This window comes from Schistocerca americana, chromosome 8 (genome assembly GCF_021461395.2).
Source record: "Schistocerca americana isolate TAMUIC-IGC-003095 chromosome 8, iqSchAmer2.1, whole genome shotgun sequence".
Lineage (NCBI taxonomy): Eukaryota > Metazoa > Arthropoda > Insecta > Orthoptera > Acrididae > Schistocerca > Schistocerca americana.
Window position 1 is genome coordinate 27,146,659 of NC_060126.1, and position 19,883 is coordinate 27,166,541.

At 37.5% G+C, this 19,883-nt stretch overlaps 1 protein-coding gene across 3 annotated transcripts in view; it reads right to left on the reverse strand.

Annotated features, from left to right (window-relative positions):
- Window positions 1–1,008: 1,008 nt before the first annotated feature.
- LOC124545021 (lisH domain-containing protein C1711.05-like) overlaps window positions 1,009–19,883 on the reverse strand; it is a 76,769-nt gene continuing 57,894 nt past the window's right edge. For all 3 annotated transcript variants that reach the window (XM_047123800.1, XM_047123802.1, XM_047123801.1), the window contains exons 3-5: window positions 16,068–16,224; window positions 14,635–14,733; window positions 1,009–1,622 (exon numbers count right to left, since the gene is read on the reverse strand). In XM_047123800.1, the coding sequence (XP_046979756.1) occupies window positions 1,489–1,622; window positions 14,635–14,733; window positions 16,068–16,224 (390 nt within the window). In that variant the 3' untranslated portion in view covers window positions 1,009–1,488. The remainder of the gene's footprint in view (window positions 1,623–14,634; window positions 14,734–16,067; window positions 16,225–19,883) is intronic.

A 19,883-nucleotide genomic window follows, 5' to 3' on the forward strand; every position in this document is an offset into this window, starting at 1 on the left:
AAAAAGAGAGCGAAGAAAAGGAATATTAAGAATGAATTTGCCTGTTGTGATTATGGTTCCGCATCAGCTGTAGAATATTCCAAAACAAATGAAATTTGTGAAAGATGGGACTCGAACCCTGATTTCCCACTTGTTGCAAGAGGTCGTGCTAACTACTTCGGCTATCCGAGCGTGCCGCCAGGACTGGTCCAAATCTCCACTTGTCCTGGTGTCTTCACTTCCTCATGCTCACATTATAATAAGGGATGCCATGCCATTGCAAGGGAGCAATGAGAGAAAATAGTGTCTCACCCTGTGTGGGAAATATGGAAACATAGTGTGAGCACACAAAAGAGTGAATAGGACAAAGGGAGTTTGGATCACTCCTGGAGGTGTGCTCAGGCAGCCAATGTGGTTAAGGTGATCGCTTGCAGCAAACGGGTAATTCAGATTTGAGTCCCGTCCGTAACAAAGTTTCATTTTTTTCTGGAATATTCTACAACTGATGCAGAACTATAATCACAACTGGCGAGTTCATTCTTAACTGAATACGGCTGTTGATTGTCAACACAATCTCACACATTGCACTCTCCCCCAACTGCCTGCCCTCACTTCTTGGTGGTGCATGTAAATTAAAAGGCTTGTAATACATACTGGAGTTGCAGCTGAGTACAGAGAGACAGTAATTACAGCTTGAATGGTTACAGTTGTCGAGAATTAACATGTTAGAATACTCAAAATAACTTATCTACATTTAAAAGCTGAAAGAGGATACCTGTGTGATGTCCGTGGTGTTATATTTCAATGAGATTCAGTCCCATCATTTTCTGAAGAAGTTAAAACCATAATGAAGCTATCCACAACACAGGCTTTCACGGCCACTATTTGCAATATTGCTGTTATTTCATTTTTGGCCTTATGCCCACAAATCAAATATAAGTGATAGATCAAATAAATAATTCAGGGAAAAAAACAACAGATTTTTTTTCCAACCAAAGTGGCAGATTTTAATTTGGCACTCCAAGATAATATTAAAAGGTCACTGCAGAATGTTATTAAAAAAATGAACAGAAGTTATTAAGTTTAACATTGATTTACTATTGCTACAAACTATTTACTGTACAATTCATTAGTGTCAAGCTACAAAATAAACTTTAAATTCTTAAACTATGTCTATGACTAAAAACAAATCTCTTTTTCTTAAGAATAATGTGTACAAAATCTTGTCTACAGAAATATGACACTAAAACTAGAACTTAAATATTAAATAATGAGGTAAAGATGAGTAAAAATCTTTGTTTATGGAGAATATCAGCCTTTAGTCATGACATTCTGGGAACACATCCTATTATTAACATCTTCTGTTGTGCTATTACATGGAACTTATACTTGCATTCATAATTGCAGCTATGTACATACAATCTACAAAAAGAATTATGAAATTATTCAAACAGGATCTGCCCTAAAATATCTGACTCTTAAAAAAGAATCTGATAATCTGCATCTGTATTAGTCCGATTCAGATGAATCACTATCAGCTAGCACTTGGAGGCGCTTCCTTACATCTGAAGATGTCTGCGGTGTTTCATTAGGAAGCTCTTGTGAAACAGATGTTCTTTGCCTTGAACGTCGAGTTCTGCCTTCTGTTGAATGAAAAAAAAAAAAAAAAAAAAAAAAAGTCAAGTTTTATAATGGAGAGACAAGACAGGGAGAGAGAGAGAGAGAGAGAGAGAGAGAGAGAGAGAGAGAGAGAGGGAGAGAGAGAGATGATTACTTAAGACATTAAGATGATGTAACATGTGCAAAGCTTATCCAAAATGGTTCTATCAAACATGACAAACAAATAAAGTCTTCATTCATGAATAGTACACTGTACCATATTAGCAATAATTATTTTTACAATAAACCTTTATGCAATTTTGTCAGTGAGCATGAAAGATGTTAGCTTGTTTCATTTCTTCTGAACTGCCAGCACTACACATCAAGTCTAAGTTCAAAAGCTTAGCCCAACCCTAAAGCAGATGGATGCATGAAGCATATGGCAAGGGGGCCAGACACAAGCCAGGCCACCTGTAAATGCTTGGTTGCCGTGGTAACTGTTACATCACTACTGGAAACAGGACGGGGGTACAGGCTGCCTTGGCCATGCTGCCATGTTCCTCCATGCAATGGAAGGCCAGTCATCATACAAGTACGGATGTAATACTTTTGAGTGAGGACATCATTACTTTCTTGTTGGAGCTTTTGTTTTCAAAGAGATGTGAAACTGAACAACATGAAATTTTGATGAATGAACATCAAACACTGGCATTATAACTTTTTCCGAAAGACAAGTGCAAAACATGTGCATTCCAAACTTCATGGTATAAACAGCACAAGTGGTGGTGTGCTATCCCTACAGAAGGAAAATTCTTCTGCTAGTCAGGTTTGCTCCTAAACACAAGAGAAACTATAGTCTGCTGATGGTTTTGGTTATGTGAAGAATCTGCGATGAGGTTTAGCACAGAATGCATCTTCTAAAGATCATCAAGTAGAGGTAGAAGTAGAAGAGAAGTAGTAGTAGTAGTGGTGGTGGTATGGTATTCTGCCTTGCGGCATGGGTTAAGCCTCTTTCACTTTTGTCTGTCCATAGCAAGTCTTTTCATTTCTGAATATTTGTCTCCTTTGATATTGTCCAGCATTTGATATCTTCTTTTTCCTCTTCCCCTTTTTCCCTCCATCATTCCTTCCTTCAATAAACAGTCCCTCCTCAAACAATGTCCAATCCAGTTCCATTTTCTCTTTCTGATGACTTTCAGCATGTTTCTTTCTTCTCCGACTCTTCTTAATACTTCTTCATACCTTACTTGGTCTTTCCATTTCACTTTTTCCATTCTTCTCCATACCCACATCTCTAGTGCCTCCAATCTTCTTTCATCTTCCTTCCTCAATGTCCAGGTCTCCGCACCATACAGTGCAAAATTTGGCAAGTCTTTTCCTCAGATCATTGTTAAGTGGTCCGCAAAGTAATTTCTGTTGAGCAATACGTACTATCCATTATTACACTTCCCAAGCAACTGAATTTATTCACTTGCTCTATTTCCTCTCCCCCTATTTTCATACAGCATTTTCTCCCCTTTCCTCCAATTACCATGCTTTTCGTTTTCTTGTTAATCTTCATTCCATATTCTTCTAGTTTTGGGTTTAGATCATCTAACATTTGTTCCATCTCTGTTGCACTCTCTGCCATCACAACCAATCTAAGTAGTTGTATTACATATAAAGAACTATACAAACAAGTGTTCAGTATATCAGAGCTATTGAATGAACATCAAAAACCAGTGAAAATCAGACTCAACAATGAAATGAAAGCTAACAAAGAGATAATGAAAATTCTAACTGATCTCACATATGTTTTGAGTAAGCAGGAGCTAGCTTTTAGAGGTCATGATACGACAGAAGAGTCCCTGAATCATGGAAACGTTAGAGCCATTTTTTAACCTGTACTGAACAGAAACAAAGATTTCAAAGTGTACCGGTATTGGAAGAAAAGGGGATATTTCTGGGATTTTCAAAAACCATACAGAATCAGAATGAACTGATTGGATGTATAAATGTGTCGATTTATAAATACATTCACTGGATAGAATGTCGCTTTATACCTGTACTGTGGATGAATCAACAAATGTTTTGAACAAGTCACAATGCTGTATTGTTGTGAGGCTGGTGGACTGCAATGGCAACATGCACGAAAATTTTATTAGTTTTCACAACATTAGTTGCAGCTTTATTAACTGTGCTCTATGGCGTGTTTCAGAATTATGATGTGAAGAACAAACTGTTGGCCCAAACCTACGATGGTGCTTCTGTTCTGGCAGGAAAATAAATAACCTGCAAGCTAATGTTCATGAAATTGTCTCCCAAGCTCTTTTTACTGACTGTTTTGCACATGGCTTCACTTTATTTTTGCAGCAGAGCTGTTCTTGTACAAAACCAGTAAAGATTTTTTTCTCCAAGCTTCAGGATATTCCTGCTTTCTTCCACAAGACTTCCAAATGCACAGCTATTCTGAATAGTATTGTTGCTAAACACAATCTTTCCAACAGTGAAAGGAACTGTAATGCCAGAAAATATATGCCAATCTAAAAAAACCATCCAGATGTAACTGATGTTTTAAATGAAATACCTGACAATATATATTCGACTGAAATTACAACAAGAGTAGCCTATGGTTTCAAAAATAGGCTTCTAGACTTTGACTTTGTTTTCTTTCTGTCTATTTTTCAAAGCATATTTTTAAAGGTAGAACTGCTTTACAATATTCTTTCGAAAAAGAAAAAAAGAAAAAAACAATGATGCACTCTTTTGCAACATGGCTCAGGATGCACAGCTCATGCGAAAAACCTAATAAATGGAAATAAATTGATCAACTTTTTAAGTTCCATGAAATGTTCGACTAATATGCAATCTGAAGCTTCCCTGAATAGAGCTGAAATGATGGACGAATGCATTGGCAATCTATTGAAGTCAAAATACAACAGGTGTACTTCGAGTTATTGGATAACACTGTAAGAGAATTTGAAACAAGACTGTCACATTCTGATAACTACTCATTATTAAACTAGGCAACATTACTACTATGTTCATCAATTACCATCAGCATTTCCCTGTAGACAGTGTGGATTAATTTTAATATTCTAGTTCCGACCCTGTTAAAAACCTGCGTGCTACTGACTTTTAGATCACTTTCTTGCAAAAAAAAAAAAAAAAAAAAAAAACACCTCACTACACTGCATTTTTCCCTTGCTCCAAGAACAGAGGGCCTCGGGGGTTGGCCCCTCTTGTACTGGGTATGGGCACCCAGGCAGGCATGGCTCTTACTTGTTCCTCAATTGAAAAATAAGCACTGTGAATATTTGAAAGCAGACACACATGGTATGACAATGTCGTCAAAAGATTTGGGAAAAAGTAAGATAGTTGAGTTAACTTGTTTTACAAGTAACAACACTCAGATGCTCAATCTACCAGTTTGTTTGTAAACAACGAGTGTAATTATTATCATCATCATCATGTCCGCGGCTCGTGGTCTTGCGGTAGCGTTCTCGCTTCCCGCGCACGGGGTCGATTCCCGGCACAGTCGGAGATTTTCTCTGCCTCGAGATGACTGGGTGTTGTGTGTCTTTCAAGTCGCTGTAGTGGAGCAGCGGCCGAACCACCCTGCGAGGGGTCTCCCGGCCACCAATGCCATATGCTCATCATCATTATTATTATTATTATTATTATTATTATTATTATTATTACTTTGACTTTTAAGATTTATCTTACTGTCCACAAATTATTTTGTTTCTTGTTGCTGATGTTTAGGGCCTTGCATTGAACAGTGTCACTAAAAATCTACAATAATTCAACAGAGCGCCTGCTCACTGTTCAGATGATAACTTGCGGAAAGTCCCTATAATTGGTTAACTGTTTGCATTCAGAGAAGAGTCTGCCTGTGTCAAATAATAAATGGCTTAATGTAACAATGAAAACAATCAATTTTTGAGAAAATAATTTAACTGTATGGGTAAAAAAATTTACTCACCAAGAGGTGGCAGAACACACACATAAAAGAAGGTTATAATTATGCAGGCTTTTGGAGCCAGTGGCTCCTTCTTCAGGCAGAAGTGTTGATGGGGAAGGAAGAGAGGTGGAGGAAAAAGACTGGAGAGGTTTAGGAAAAGGGGTGGATTTGGGGAAAGTCGTCCAGAATCACGGGTCATGGGAAACTCACCGGATGGCGTGAGAAGGAAAAACTGATTGTTGGAGGCTGCATCAGATGGGATTGGAAAGCCTGAGAGCTTAAAGGTGGAAGACAGGATAGTATGCAAGACAGAGATTACTGTTTAAACATAATGTATGAATTAATAAGAGTGAAAAGTTAAACGCATTGTAAGTAACAGAGGTGGGAGGGGGCGGAGAAAAATAAACAGGTAAGACAATGAAGGATATAGAAAACTAAAATGGAGTTAAGAAAAGAGTAGTTACAGTGAAGAAATCCTGAGACGGAAGAAATTAACGTAAATTAAGGCCAGTTGGGTTGCGAGAGCCAAGGAGATGTTGTAGCGCTAGTTCCCACCTGTAAAGCTCTGAGAAACCGATGTCTGGGGAAAGAATCGAGATGGTGCATGAGATGACACAGGCACCAAGGTCATGATTGTCATATTGTAGAGCATGCTCTGCAACAGGATACTGCAGGTAGCCATTGTACATCTTCTGCCTATGACCATTCATCCTAATTGATAATTAGGTGGTAGTCATGCCAATGTAATATACCAAACAGTGGTATATGATGTGTCGTTTAACAGGTGGCTCTCCCTTTGACAGTACATGTTTTGCCACTTACAGCAGATTTCCTGGACCATCACACCGAATCCTGGTACTGCTGAACCCTCCAAAAAACAAGTTCGGAGCACACCACTAGTCACTCAGTATTATCCTGGCCTGGAATGTATTAATCAGCTAGTTCAACAAGACCATGACTTCCTAAAATCACGCCATGAAATGAGATCTGTTCTGTGTGAGATTATGCACACCACACCTAGAATAATTTTTTGTCACACTCCCACTTCACAATATTCTTATCAGACCCTATGCTCCTTCTGCATCAATCTCCCTACCCTATGGCCCCTACCCCTGTGACCATACCCACTGCAAGACTTGCCCTGTGCACCGTCCTACCACTTTGCACTTTGCTCTTTTTCTTCGAGAGGAAAGAAAGAGTACGATTTTCCAATGAGAGTCTACTTCACATTACTGTGACTGTTCCAAAATAGGCATAAAACTTGTTCTAAACAAATACCTACTTTGTTTCTTACATGTTTATTTGACAGATACATTTGTTTAAAATTATTTGTAACATGTCATCCAGCAATTAGAGTACGAATCGTGTTACTGACTGAACTGGCTATACAATTTACCAATATTAATGAAAATTAAACGGATAGTTAACTTTGAGGCAAATTATGAAGGTCACTTTCTTTTATTCTTAGTTAAAACAATGGTGTAATCTTTATTGTAAAAAAATTTTCTGCAACAGTCATAATTTTTTATTTCTTTACTAACAAATAAAACTGTGGCTGTCTGTGGCTTCGATGGTCAAAATGAAACCATACAAGTACAGGGTGTACATAAAGTCCAGGAACACTTTCAATTATTTATTGCACAAGAACCAAACATTGTACAGGTATCATACATATGTCATTTTGAAGAGAAACCCTGAGGTCGTGTCCTACGTGAGTGACAGAATCGAGCGACTTCTGGATATGCGACACTCCAGCGACAAGCAGCAACTTCGGGCAAAAACCTTGGGTGTCCTGCATGTGAGCAACCATGTCATGCTACAAGATGGCTACTTAGAGTCAACCAGCTGTTTCTATAAAACAGCGTCCTTAACCTGTAGAATACTGTAGTTGGAGAATAAGGGTACAGAATTAGGTTTACTTAAGAAAATTAAGCGAAAAGGAATGCTGTGCATGAAATTTACAAAGGGGGGAATCACCACAGAGAATTTCATAAGTATCATCAACTGTGAAGATCACCAGACAAGTTCTCTGAATACACGTGAATGAGCAGAGGAGCATTCGACTATCTCATCAATAAATACGAATGTTTTTTACATGATCAAGAACTTTTAACAGCCAATAAATGTGGAGGAATGACTATTACATGACTAACTATGCCAAATACAAACAAACACACAGATTGATACTAACGAACAATAGGTAGCTGTGGTGTAGGGGTAGCGTGCAAAGTTCATAATTGTGAATGAGGAAAAGGTCCTCGGTTCAATTCCCGGCCATTCTCATATTATTACTAACTCAATTATGATTCTGTATACTAAGTTTTATGTACACTGTTTACACTGTATCACTAAGTATATTTTTAAGGTCTTGCCAAAGAACTTGATCTTCACACGTATCCCAGTATATCACACACATTTAATTCCTAATAAATTACAATGAACAATGAAATTTTAAAGATATTTGATGTTAAGAACGTAATTCATCAGCAGTCAGTGTTAACGCAAAGTGTTTCAAATACTCTAAATAGTCTATAAAAGTAAAGCTTACAAAATTTTTGAAAAGAAAGTCAAACGTTTTGTGTACTGATTTGTCTAAAAGTATGAAATAAAAAATATTAGGGAAACGTTTGGTGCACCTCATTTTCTGTTCATGATTTTGAGTATCATTCACAGGCACGTAGAACGTTTCTCTGATCTACTTACTTCTTTTACACAAATCATTTCATAAAATATTTGACTGATTTCTTCCATTTTTGAATTTCAAGTATTATTCAGAAAGCGTGATCTTACTACCTTCTCGTTTGCCTACCTAACATACTTGATTCGAAGGAAGCCTTTTTGACATTTAAATACCGCGCCAATGTATCTTTTTATGTGCGAAATAGCTAGGTCTTGAACAGATGACATTTTTGACACTTCATTTACAGCAGCTTTTCGTGAAATATTTCAATTTTTCCTCAGCTTATTAATTAAGTTTTCATTCATTACCCTGATTACTTTCAAGTAGTTAAATATTTTCATGCCAAACTAGATCTCATGCTGGTCACTTTGATAACCCATTTACCTGTTTCTCTCCCTTTGTTTGGCTATGAAAATTTGGACAAAACCTCATGGTGTAAGTTATAGGGAGTCTTGTTTTCACTCTGCTCATGCGTTTACAAAAACGTATCGAGTGTTAGTCATATGATAAAATAGTCCTTTCATCGTGCTGTCATTTCCAAAATTCTTCGTTTCAATATCTTGAACCTTTTATGAGATACAACGATTTTTACAAGCACTTGATTGTCGAAGTGCTGGAAAGGTTCGGACACACAGCGAGCAACCTGTCCGCGGATATAACAACCAATATCTCCAGAATGAAAAGAGATATCATTCTGGTTTCAACTTTAAATACAATTTAAATATATTGGTTACATTTCAAGTGCAATAATGTTTGTCCTTAAATGAGCTATATGGGAAGTCTACACAATACGATTTCACCTCTGCAAATTCTGAAAAATTTTGTGCAGCCATGTACTCAATTTCGTGCAGCACAGTAACTTGATGAATAACAAAAATAAATTCTGACCTTTATCATTTAAGGATATCAAGCTATAGGTTGCGTAAGAAGCAAATTTTTTCGCCGAATAGTTTTCTTAAAATAGGATGTTAAGTAATTTATAGCTGCCATCGCGTCCACTCCACTGCTTTGCCAAGACGACACGTGGCTGTCGCTCTGTGTCGCGCGTGCTGCAGCAACAAGATTCAAACACGTTTGAGCTCAAATGTCGCCAGTTGCAGCTGGAGACAGGCATTGGCACAGAGGTCGCTCACGTATGACACTTCCATAACTTCACCTACGGTTGCATTTTGTCGCCTGAAGCTGTTGCACGCTATCGCTCGCTTCTGTCGCTCACGTAGGACACGGCTTGAAAGTTTTTTTTCATGTGTACTGCCACAGTGTAGTTTGGTAATTTGTCGATAGTCAGGGCCAATCACCAACATGGCAAGTTCAGGTGTGGAGCGAGCTTTCTGTGTGATGGAGTTCGACAAAAACAAGTGTGCTACAGCTGTTCAACAGATGTTTAGAACCAAGTACAGTAAGAAGCCACCAACAAGGAATGTCATTTACCACTGGCACAACAAATTCATTACAATGGGTTACTTGAAGAGAAGCGGACATCCCAGTGTGAGTGAAGTGAATGTGGAGCGCGCAAGACAGAAATTCATGAGGCCAAAGAAATTGGTGTAGCGTGCATCCCGTGCACTCAAAATGGCTCCAACGACAGTGTGGAAAGTCCTGTGACAGAATCTGTATATGAAACCACTGAAATTGAAGCTGGTGCAGAAGCTCAATGACGACAACAAAGACAAGCATTTTGAGTTTTGTTCGCAATTTCAACAACTGAATGTGGATGGGGATGGCATTGTTGATCACTTAATTTTTAGCGACGAAGCCACTTTTCACACTAATGGGAAAGTGAACAGGCATAATTGTCGAATCTGGGGTACAAAGCATCCACACAAATGCATTGAATTTGAGCGTGATTCCCCAAAGGTAAATGTTTTTTATGCCTTGTCACATCAAAAACTGTACGGGCCTGCCTCAAATGCAATCAGACTCTCCGTTCATCTTTCAGCAGGATGGGGCTCCACCCCATTTTCATCATGAAGTTCTTGGGTACCTGAACACGGAGCTGCCGCATCGATGGATTGGCCATGCTACAGAAGGGGACAGCTATTTCATGAAATGGCCTGCCCGATCACCAGATCTCACTCCGTGTGACTTTCTTCTGTGGGGACAGATTAAAGATCTGGAGTATGTACCGCCTCTACGATGTGATGTAGCAGAGCTCCGGGAGAGAATACAGGAAGCGACTGCCACAGTCGACGATGTCATGCTGGGACAGGTATGCCAAGAATTCGATTACCATACTGACGTCTACCTGATCACTCATGGTTTGCATATCAAATGTTTGTAAAAAAAAACTTTCAGGGTTTCTCTTCAAAATGCAATATGTATAACATCTGTACAATGTTTAGTTGTTGTGCAATAAATAACTGAAAGTGTTCCTGGACCTTATGTACACCTTGCATAATTATGAACGTTTTGAGACAGGAAAAACATAAATAACGTAAAACAATTTCGTAAGCAATGGAATATTTCCCCTGTTCCTTGTCTGTCAATGAAGTTTTGCCTTATTCAAAAACCACTTAAAAGATTATGACACATGAAACAAAGGAACATGGAGTCATTGGGTGCGGTGTCCAACAACAGTAATGCCTCATTTTTAATAAATTTCTTATAGTTAGTATCACTGCCAATATAACAGGGTTTAGGTTTTATTTATTTGCATTACCCATTCAGATCTTGATTCAGCAACTGCTTATCTGGCGACGACCATTTCTACTGTCAAAGACACAATCTGTGTGTTCCCTAATTCCCCTTGATATTTAATGTTTGCTCCCATCTACAAACACATTTGAATGAAAGCATTAGAATAAACTTCGAAATGATATCCTACAACTGTGCTCATATGGATGGCTTATTGTTAAAGCAGGGCACCAAGATTCCTGAGATCTTCACCCTGTCCCTTTATAAATGCCCAAAAAATTATTTCATTCCCACATGATGCTCAGAATTTGACTTAACGTTAGAGCATTTATATTTACCTCTTGCCTAGCTTCTACATGCTCGCAAAGTGTGTCTACGTGAAAAGTACATATACCATCATGCAACACAATGATTGAGAAGTGATTGTGATTCAGAGCTCACTCAAGGTATTTACTAGATATGTAACAATGGTAAAAATAATTATGCACAGCAAAAAAGTTGTGGTGAGGGTAGTTAATATAAATAGGAAAATAAAAGGAAGATAATGCACAACAGCATTGAAAACACACAAACATGGAATTATATGGTTAATTGATGTGGATTGTTCAAACTGCACTCCTCTACTAAACAAATGTTTCAACATATTGCCTTCTCCTTCCAGACAAATAACGAATTCCAAGCAGAAGCAATGTGCTGTCTTCAATTATTAGGTAAATGGTGAAGGAAGGTGGTGGTCTCAAGTTGTGCGACAATTTGGCGTGAGAGAATGTGCGGAGATGATATTAATTCCATGTGGCTCAACAGCATGGTGCAAGTCTCTTAATTACAGGCAACTTCAGTGACCAGCACATTCCTAACCTACCCCAGTAATCTTACATTTTAACGTGGAATATGAACCAAGTAGCATTCCTCACAATCTTCACATTGTTGTAAGTACACTAAGTTATAGTCAGACTGAGTCTGTGGTACAACTGGGATTCAATCCTGCGACAGAGGTTACATTATTGACTTTAAACAGATAAAGAAAGAGCCTTTTAAAAGGGAAAGATAGATCACTGACAAATAGAGCAGTGGAGGTTATCATCTATGAACAATGAAACTGAATGTTAACATGTGCTTGGGTTGATCCATGCAACAAAGACTGAGCTTGCTGTACAACTGAGCTGCAATAATGTTATACAAATGGTGACAATCTCAAAGTAACAGAAAATACGAGCGGAATGCATACATCAACCACAGATACCAAATTTGAGTGAGAGAAGGGTGGAATTTTAGTCTGATCTGTTAAACACACTCAAAGGCAAAACCAAAGAAACAGAGTCCTCCCCCCCCCCCCCCCAAGACAAAATAAGGGAACATTCAGATGCTCTGCAGCGAAGCACCAATTGCTGGACTTTTGTACCTCTTCTCTGTGGCGTAAGGCATACCAGTGACCAGCATAGAAAGTTATGACTTTTGTTACAATTATTATTTTGTTTTGTTTTGACTAGGATACCATTTTCTATGATTTATTCCATAAAAGATCTTTCACTCTGCAGTGGAATATGCACTGTTATAAAATTTTGAGGCAGATTAAAACTGTGTGCCAGACTGAGACTCGAACCTGGGACCTCACCCTTTGTGGGCAATGCCCTTACTGACTGAGTTAGCCAGGTATGAATAACAAACAATCCTCAGAGCTTCACTTCTCATGAGCGTGGGCCATGAATTGTGCCCGGATTGTTCATTATGTAGGAGATTTGACGAGAAACAGATGGTTCTGGATTTCAGTCCTGGCCTGGCATCCAGTTTTAAGCTGCCAGTATGTTCTTCCCCGACTTTCTTTTACATGATCCAGCCATAAACAAAAGGCAGTGTACTCAGACACCTCAGAAGCTTAGAGAAGCCATTATGAAGAGAAGACCACACAAGATTCTTAAAGTAATCCAAATTCACTCTTTACAACACAAATGTGCACACTTCTTTGGTAACAAACTGTATGAGTAATAAAAAGGGCTGGTCTGTGGTCTTCCAGCCATCGTAGAGCCTAGACTTGCAACCTCTGACATCTACCAATGTGTGGAGCCTTTGAGGACAATGATCTGATCATACACACAGCATCGAAATGGTCCCATCACACGGACTATGATTTTGTAACATCGACCACAATATAGTTATTACTACTAGTAATGGCTGTTTTGTTTACACCATCTGTAGTTCAGACTGCAAATTTTTAAGTACCACAGTAGGCAACACTCTCAAGTTGTTAGTGATGGAAGTAAGAGTTGTGTAGCTCGCTCCAGTATGTTTGTGTATTGAAACAGATAGTAGATTGCAGATGTGTTTGTTTTCAAAAGCGGTTTATTCCTATAATGCCTACATTAACTAGAAGACTGAATATGTTTTGTTGTACTTGTAGTTGTTTCATACTGAAAACACATTAGGCCAATAATAAAATGAATGCTGAAGGATATTCCACAAAGCAAAGAATGAAACTGTCTACCCTAATATGCCATCTGCCATTAGATCAGTCTCTCATAGAGAGGCATTAACAATACCAACACCTACATTAGAATGGGGAGATTTGTACTCCAAGGATGTAGTAATGGCAGTGATTCAACTGAGGATGTGTCTTGTAACTTCAATCTTGCTTACCAACCTGGAAACTCTAAGGAACCCCACTAAAACCAGCAACATGAACTTTATGACTTACTTAGTTCTCTCTAAGCAACAAGTTGAACTTCTTGATTCAGTTTTTAATATAGAGCAGTTCAAATCATAAAAAGTTTTGATTTCTAGTTCCACACATGTGTGGATGGATATGTGCGTGTGTGCGAGTTTATACCTGTCCTTTTTTCCCCCTAAGGTAAGTCTTTCCGCTCCCGGGATTGGAATGACTCCTTACCCTCTCCCTTAAAACCCACTTCCTTTCGTCTTCCCCTCTCCTTCCCTCTTTCCTGATGAGGCAACAGTTTGTTACGAAAGCTTGAATTTTGTGTGTATGTTTGTGTTTGTTTGTGTGTCTATCGACCTGCCAGCGCTTTTGTTCGGTAAGTCACCTCATCTTTGTTTTTATATATAATAATTTTTCCCACGTGGAATGTTTCCTTCTATTATATTGATATCATTAATTATTTGTTTATTTGCAGTCCCCACATTACAGTACCATGGTACTCCACGAGATGAGCCAAAACAAAACAGTGTGGCTCATACAACTAAGGCAGTGAGGTGTGGGAATTTTAATTTGAACCAGGATTGCAGGCATGCACCTGGAAACAAACAAAATACTTATTATGTAACTTTATTTTTTCAAGGTGATAATCAGAACGTTTTGACTACTGCTCACTGATGGACTTATTTTCCTTTGGACAGCAATTACCATCACAATTCCTTCTGCAGTACCCTTAATTCAAATTAGAAAGTACAATTTAGTATAAGGATTATTTGATGATGGTGGTTTTAGGGTACTTTCTAGAACAAACAGAGCTGGAATGATGCATATACATATAGAAAACGAACACTGAAATGATTATTTCTTCCAGCTCATGTGTGCCTTGTGATTCAAAACAGTTTCTCTTTCCTGTGGTTCATTTTCCTTTTCTCTTGATAAAAGTAATGCTTAAAAGTTATGATAGCTACACCTACAAAATCTGTTTCTTAACTTAGGTGTATATTGGTCCTGATCCATTAGTTGTTATTTGAAGAACTGGTCTGTAGATTCCTTACTTCTGCTTCTAATAGGGATGATATTCCTCAATAAAAACACACTCACTGTCATTTGGAAACTACTACGAAGCAAGGAAGATAGTGTTCTCTTTACCTCCACATTCCATGACATTTGCCAAGTCCAACTCCTCCACTTCCCTTCGGGTTTCAATCTTCTTTCTGAGTTTCTTGCACTTCTCTATAGTTGGTCGCCCTGAAAATATTAATTGGACTATGACAATATTTGGAGTGTAAAAGTATCTGCTGAGTCTTGAATGAAGATCTCTATTATTAGTTTACAAATATGTGCTGTTCCAATGATGAATGGTAGTGTTAGTTGTGTTATAATAATGCTTGTCACTGAAGTGAATGGAAAAGCTGGCCACATTGCTCACATAGATGTGCTTTATGGCTACTCGAGTGTGTTATTTAACTGCAAATCACTAAAAATATATTGAAAAGTACAAAAAATTGTTCATATATAGAATGTATAAGAATGTTCACCAGAAACAAACAATCCTATTCCAGGCAAATACTGGGTGGTCCCCACCGAAAGACCACAGCCAAAACTTTTGGATTTCCTTATTCATTACTGAGACAGTTTAACTGAAGAATTTTCATTCTGTATTACCATTATTATTTTACATTGTTAGTTTCAGCCTGGAGTATCATTTATGTACTGATAACAGTCCCACAAGTAACTCACTGGTGGTGTTTGACCTGATTATTGAGATCACAGCTGGAAATCTGTTTTTCTTTAATACTTATTTTGGAAACTGCCATTCCCATAGACTATCACATCATGTAATCTATTATTAACTTTGGGACCGATATTGTGAGTAACCAGCAGCAGATGAATGTTCCCAAAATTGGATGAAAAAGAAACTCCACAACTGGCCTCACTTCAACTTATGTTTAAGTATTGTTGTTCTGACTACAACAATTGTGAATACACATACTAATAAACACAAAAAAATTTGCCTCTGGCTGCAAAGCTGGTTTTCAATTTATTTATTGCATTATTTATTTCGGGACTACCAGCCCGTGCATCTGACGGGGCTCGTGTCGCGAAATCGATAATGGAATAAAGAAATTGAAAACCGTACTTTCAGCCAGATGCTAATTCATTTACAATTTCAAAAACCAAAATGGTGTTGGTTTAAGTCACTGCACATTAACTAACCCATAGCCAAACTTAAGGACTCACAGTCTTCACATGTGGAATTGTGACTTCTTAAACGCAGGCTGCAGTCTAAAACAGCAGCCCTGAAAATGCTGGCCCAATGAAAATCGTTAAAACTATGCACTACTGCACTTAAAGCTGTAGTAAATTCACTGTTTGTGAGTTTCACGATGTGACATCCATGTGGAATGATCTGTGAACATCAGTGCAATCAGGTTGCATGTGCTATATCTACATAAAAATGCTCTTGTTAATGGAAATCAGAGACACAATCTTGACTCCCACACAGCACAGAGATATACATACAAACAGACAAACCAAGTCACATACTGTTCACAGACTGTACACAACTAAAAACTCCTTACCTTTGAGACCATTCTCCTCAAGGAGTGATAGCAACTTCTGTGCTCTCGCTTTGTTACTGCGGCAATCCTTCCACAGATCTGAATAGTTGTGAACACGAATACCTGCTATCTTCAGGTATTTCTTAAGAGATATAATTCGTTTGTCCTCATCTGGTAGCTGTCACAATTCAATTAATAAATAACACACATGAAAATAATGAAAAAAATATAGACAGAAAAATGCATCTATAATTAAATTATAAATAGTGGACAAACAAATATTGCATAATTGAAATTGAAACACCATTATTTTGAATGAAATTTTATGCAATGTTCTTCATACAATAAAATTACACAGTCCATGCCCAAGTCGATAAAAATTCATTTTTTACGACACTTTTAATGGAGGGCTACAAAATACTGTGCGAGTTCTATGGCAGCTTCGGTCAAATTTGAGACAGCTTAGAACTGAAACTGTCTTGATGCTTCACAAAGGGAAAATAACCAACTGCAACAATTTTTTAACCTTCTTGTTACAGCAATTGTTTTTGGAAACACAAATTAGTTTTAATAGCCTTTTGTAGTTTAGTGGAGAAGTTACTGTTATGAATGATAATTAACTGCATAAGTTATTTGTGAGTATTTTATAACTTATTATGATACAAACATACTGTCAATTCTTTTAATCAAATCTGAGCGTTGTTTGATTTCATTAGGAAGAGGCAATTTTTTGCACTAGAAAAGATTGTTTATTTTGGAGAATCTCTGGATGAGGTTAAAAATGAGCTTAAAAATACTACTGTTCAATTTTCACATACTATCATGTTAAGAAATGGATTTTGTATTAGAAATGTAAAAATATTTGTATAGTAGTTTTATGTTAATCTGAGTATGAAATACAGATTTTACAAAAGTTTTATTGGTTTGACACAGTCCACTTAGAGCATTTTCATTCTGGTTAATTACACTGCCTTGAAAAATGCTAAAATCTGGCTTTCTCAACATCAGAAAGCATTTGTTCCTCCTTGCCAAACATTGTTGATACAATGACTTACTGTTTAAGATCCCCCCCTCCCCCTGCATTCGAAGAAACTCACACTTTTTGTATCAGTTTTTTACTTCAACTCACTCAATAGGTTATCATTGTCAACACAGCACTGGCATTGCAAATAATTATAATTTTGCTGTATCGATGTATCTGGCTTAACCTCTTCCCCCTCCCAAAATGTTCCTTTCAGTTTTCTTGTTTTTCTGTTTTGTCATTTACTATAAAGTTATTCAGTTCTTGTCTAATAATTTCATCAGGAATCCTGCCCAATTTTGTGCGACCTTTAACTGCTAGTAAACATTTTATTTCGGGTGTCTGAGCACGGCTAGAATCTCTTCTTCATAATACAAGGTTTCACTGTCAAGCATCAGAACAGGCCCAGCCATCATCTTATGGAATTTCTTTTTTGTCTCTCTTTATGCACTTTTTAATGTTCTGCTTACTGTCTTTTTTTTTTCAATTGCTAAAAAAGGTTTGACGGCATAAGTAATTGTCCAAAAACCCAACTATGGAAAGTCTTAAGTAAGGGGAATTGTCTGGATCCATCTGATGCATTCTGGCTAATGTGCACTGCATATTAACTGTTGGTGGTAGTCACCAACAATTAAAATACAGTGGACGTTATTTAGCTTGTGCCTGGAAATAAATATACGTGAATCCATCTAGTACTTGAAGAAATACGTCTGCTCAATTGTTTAGCCAATTATTTCCACACTAAATTTTCACTGTAAAATAATTTCTTGTTTATGATTAGAGATAAAAAAAACAGCAAATTACAAAATTACAGCACGTAAAAATAACAAAACTGTGTCAATGTTAAATATAAAAATACTTCACAAATGTTGATAGTGGCATGTTCAACATAATTTTTGAAACTTTATACAGTCTTCAAAACAGATAAAATCTTTTCTGGTACATAAAATGAAAACAAAGAAACTAAATATTTACGACATCAAAGTATGCACAAATCTGACAAAATTTTTGGATCACAAATTTACATGTTCATTACTTCTAGAATGCTAATGCTCACAAATAACTGTAACAGATTGCAGAACTGAAAACTAGTTATTTATCTACAGAACTACCAAAGTGTACTCACTATACTTTGCTCAAAAATTACTGCAGTCACAATATGGTTCAAAAAATGTCATGATTGATTTTTCTGCAAATTTTGACCTAATGTAGCACGAAAACTGTCAATGACTCAGTCTTGAAATTTTAACACTGTGTGACAATGTCTCAGAAGTCAAAAAACATTTTTCAGCCTGTTTGTCTTCTTGCACACTTAATCACAAAACACAGATTTTAGATGCAGAACTATTACTTGGAAACTTCCTTCCTGTCACATGCCCAATATCACACTCCAACAACAAAACAACTGAACTCTAGATCTCTTACTCTGAAAATTTCAAAATATAATTCGTTTTGGAAAAAAATAAAAATAACCCCCCCCCCCCCCCCCCACACACACACATACACTCAAAGAACAATTGTTTACAGAACTACAGGTTATGAACATAAATATATACATTATCCCCACATCAGTTTGTAAGTCAATTACTTGAACTTTTTGGAGAATTTCACAACTCGACCAAATCTGATAACTTTCTTTTATGAGGCTGTTGATGTGTGAGTAACTCATGCACTGGCTAAGTGCTCTGTGTGTTATCCTGTAGACCACAGGTGTTTGAGTTCACAAGGATGTAGACAGGTCTCAATCTGTTACGTGAAATGCTTGTTGCCACATCCTAAATTTTTAGAGTGAAATATTTTTTTTCCTCCAAGACTTCATAGGGCCCTTCACAGGGAAGCATTAGTTTGGTTTTCACTTTGTCATTCCTCACAAATATACAAGTTGCATTATGCAGATCTCTGCTAGCAATCGGCACTTCCTTTACCTTATGGGAACATTATGAAGGGCGTAATTTATCCATATGTTGGTGTAACTGAGAAGTGAATGCTGGTAGATCTATTTGTAGTTTATTTTCCAACCTTACATTGAAATCACCAGACAGTGTTAGAGTTATGCCATACAGCAGCTCCACAGTTGTTGAGCTATTTTCTTCTCTTGCACAGCAACATAGTCCTCAGAGAACTGTCGGAATTATGTCACTCCATTTAGTTATACAATGCGCTCTTATGACTGGCTGCAATGTTTGTCGGAATCTCTCTATTTTTCCATTTAATTATGGATGGTATGCTTTAGTTTGAGTTAATTTAGAACTAAAAATCTTACTAACGCATGGAACAGTTCTAATTGGAAGTGTGCTCCTTGGTCAGTCACTATTTGGTTAGATGCTCCAAATCTAGCGATCCAGGAGTTATTAAATGCTCAATGCCATGATTTCTGCTTGAATACCATGAATTGGAATGTCTTCTGTCCAGTTACTGAACCATTCAATGCATGCTAAACAGTATATGAATTATATGAGAAAAGTACCAACACGACTGTATCTTGAGAATGTCTTTATCCTATCACACGACTTAGTTTCGGTGGCACATTACCACCGTCCTCAGCCTGCTGCCAAAAGAGTATTTGGTTTCCTTGACACATATATTGTGGGATCCTTGTTACTAACGCACGTGGACTAGCTTTGATCAGGAGTCTATACTTGACACCTTGTTGTCTCCAGTGTAATGGATCACAGTAAATGTACCAAATAAATCAAATCCTCATTTGACAGTGGGCATGAGAATGGCGGTAATGTGCCACTGAAACTAGTCATGTGATAGGATAAAGATATTCTAAAGATACAGCTGTGGTGGTACTTTTCCCCACATATATCATC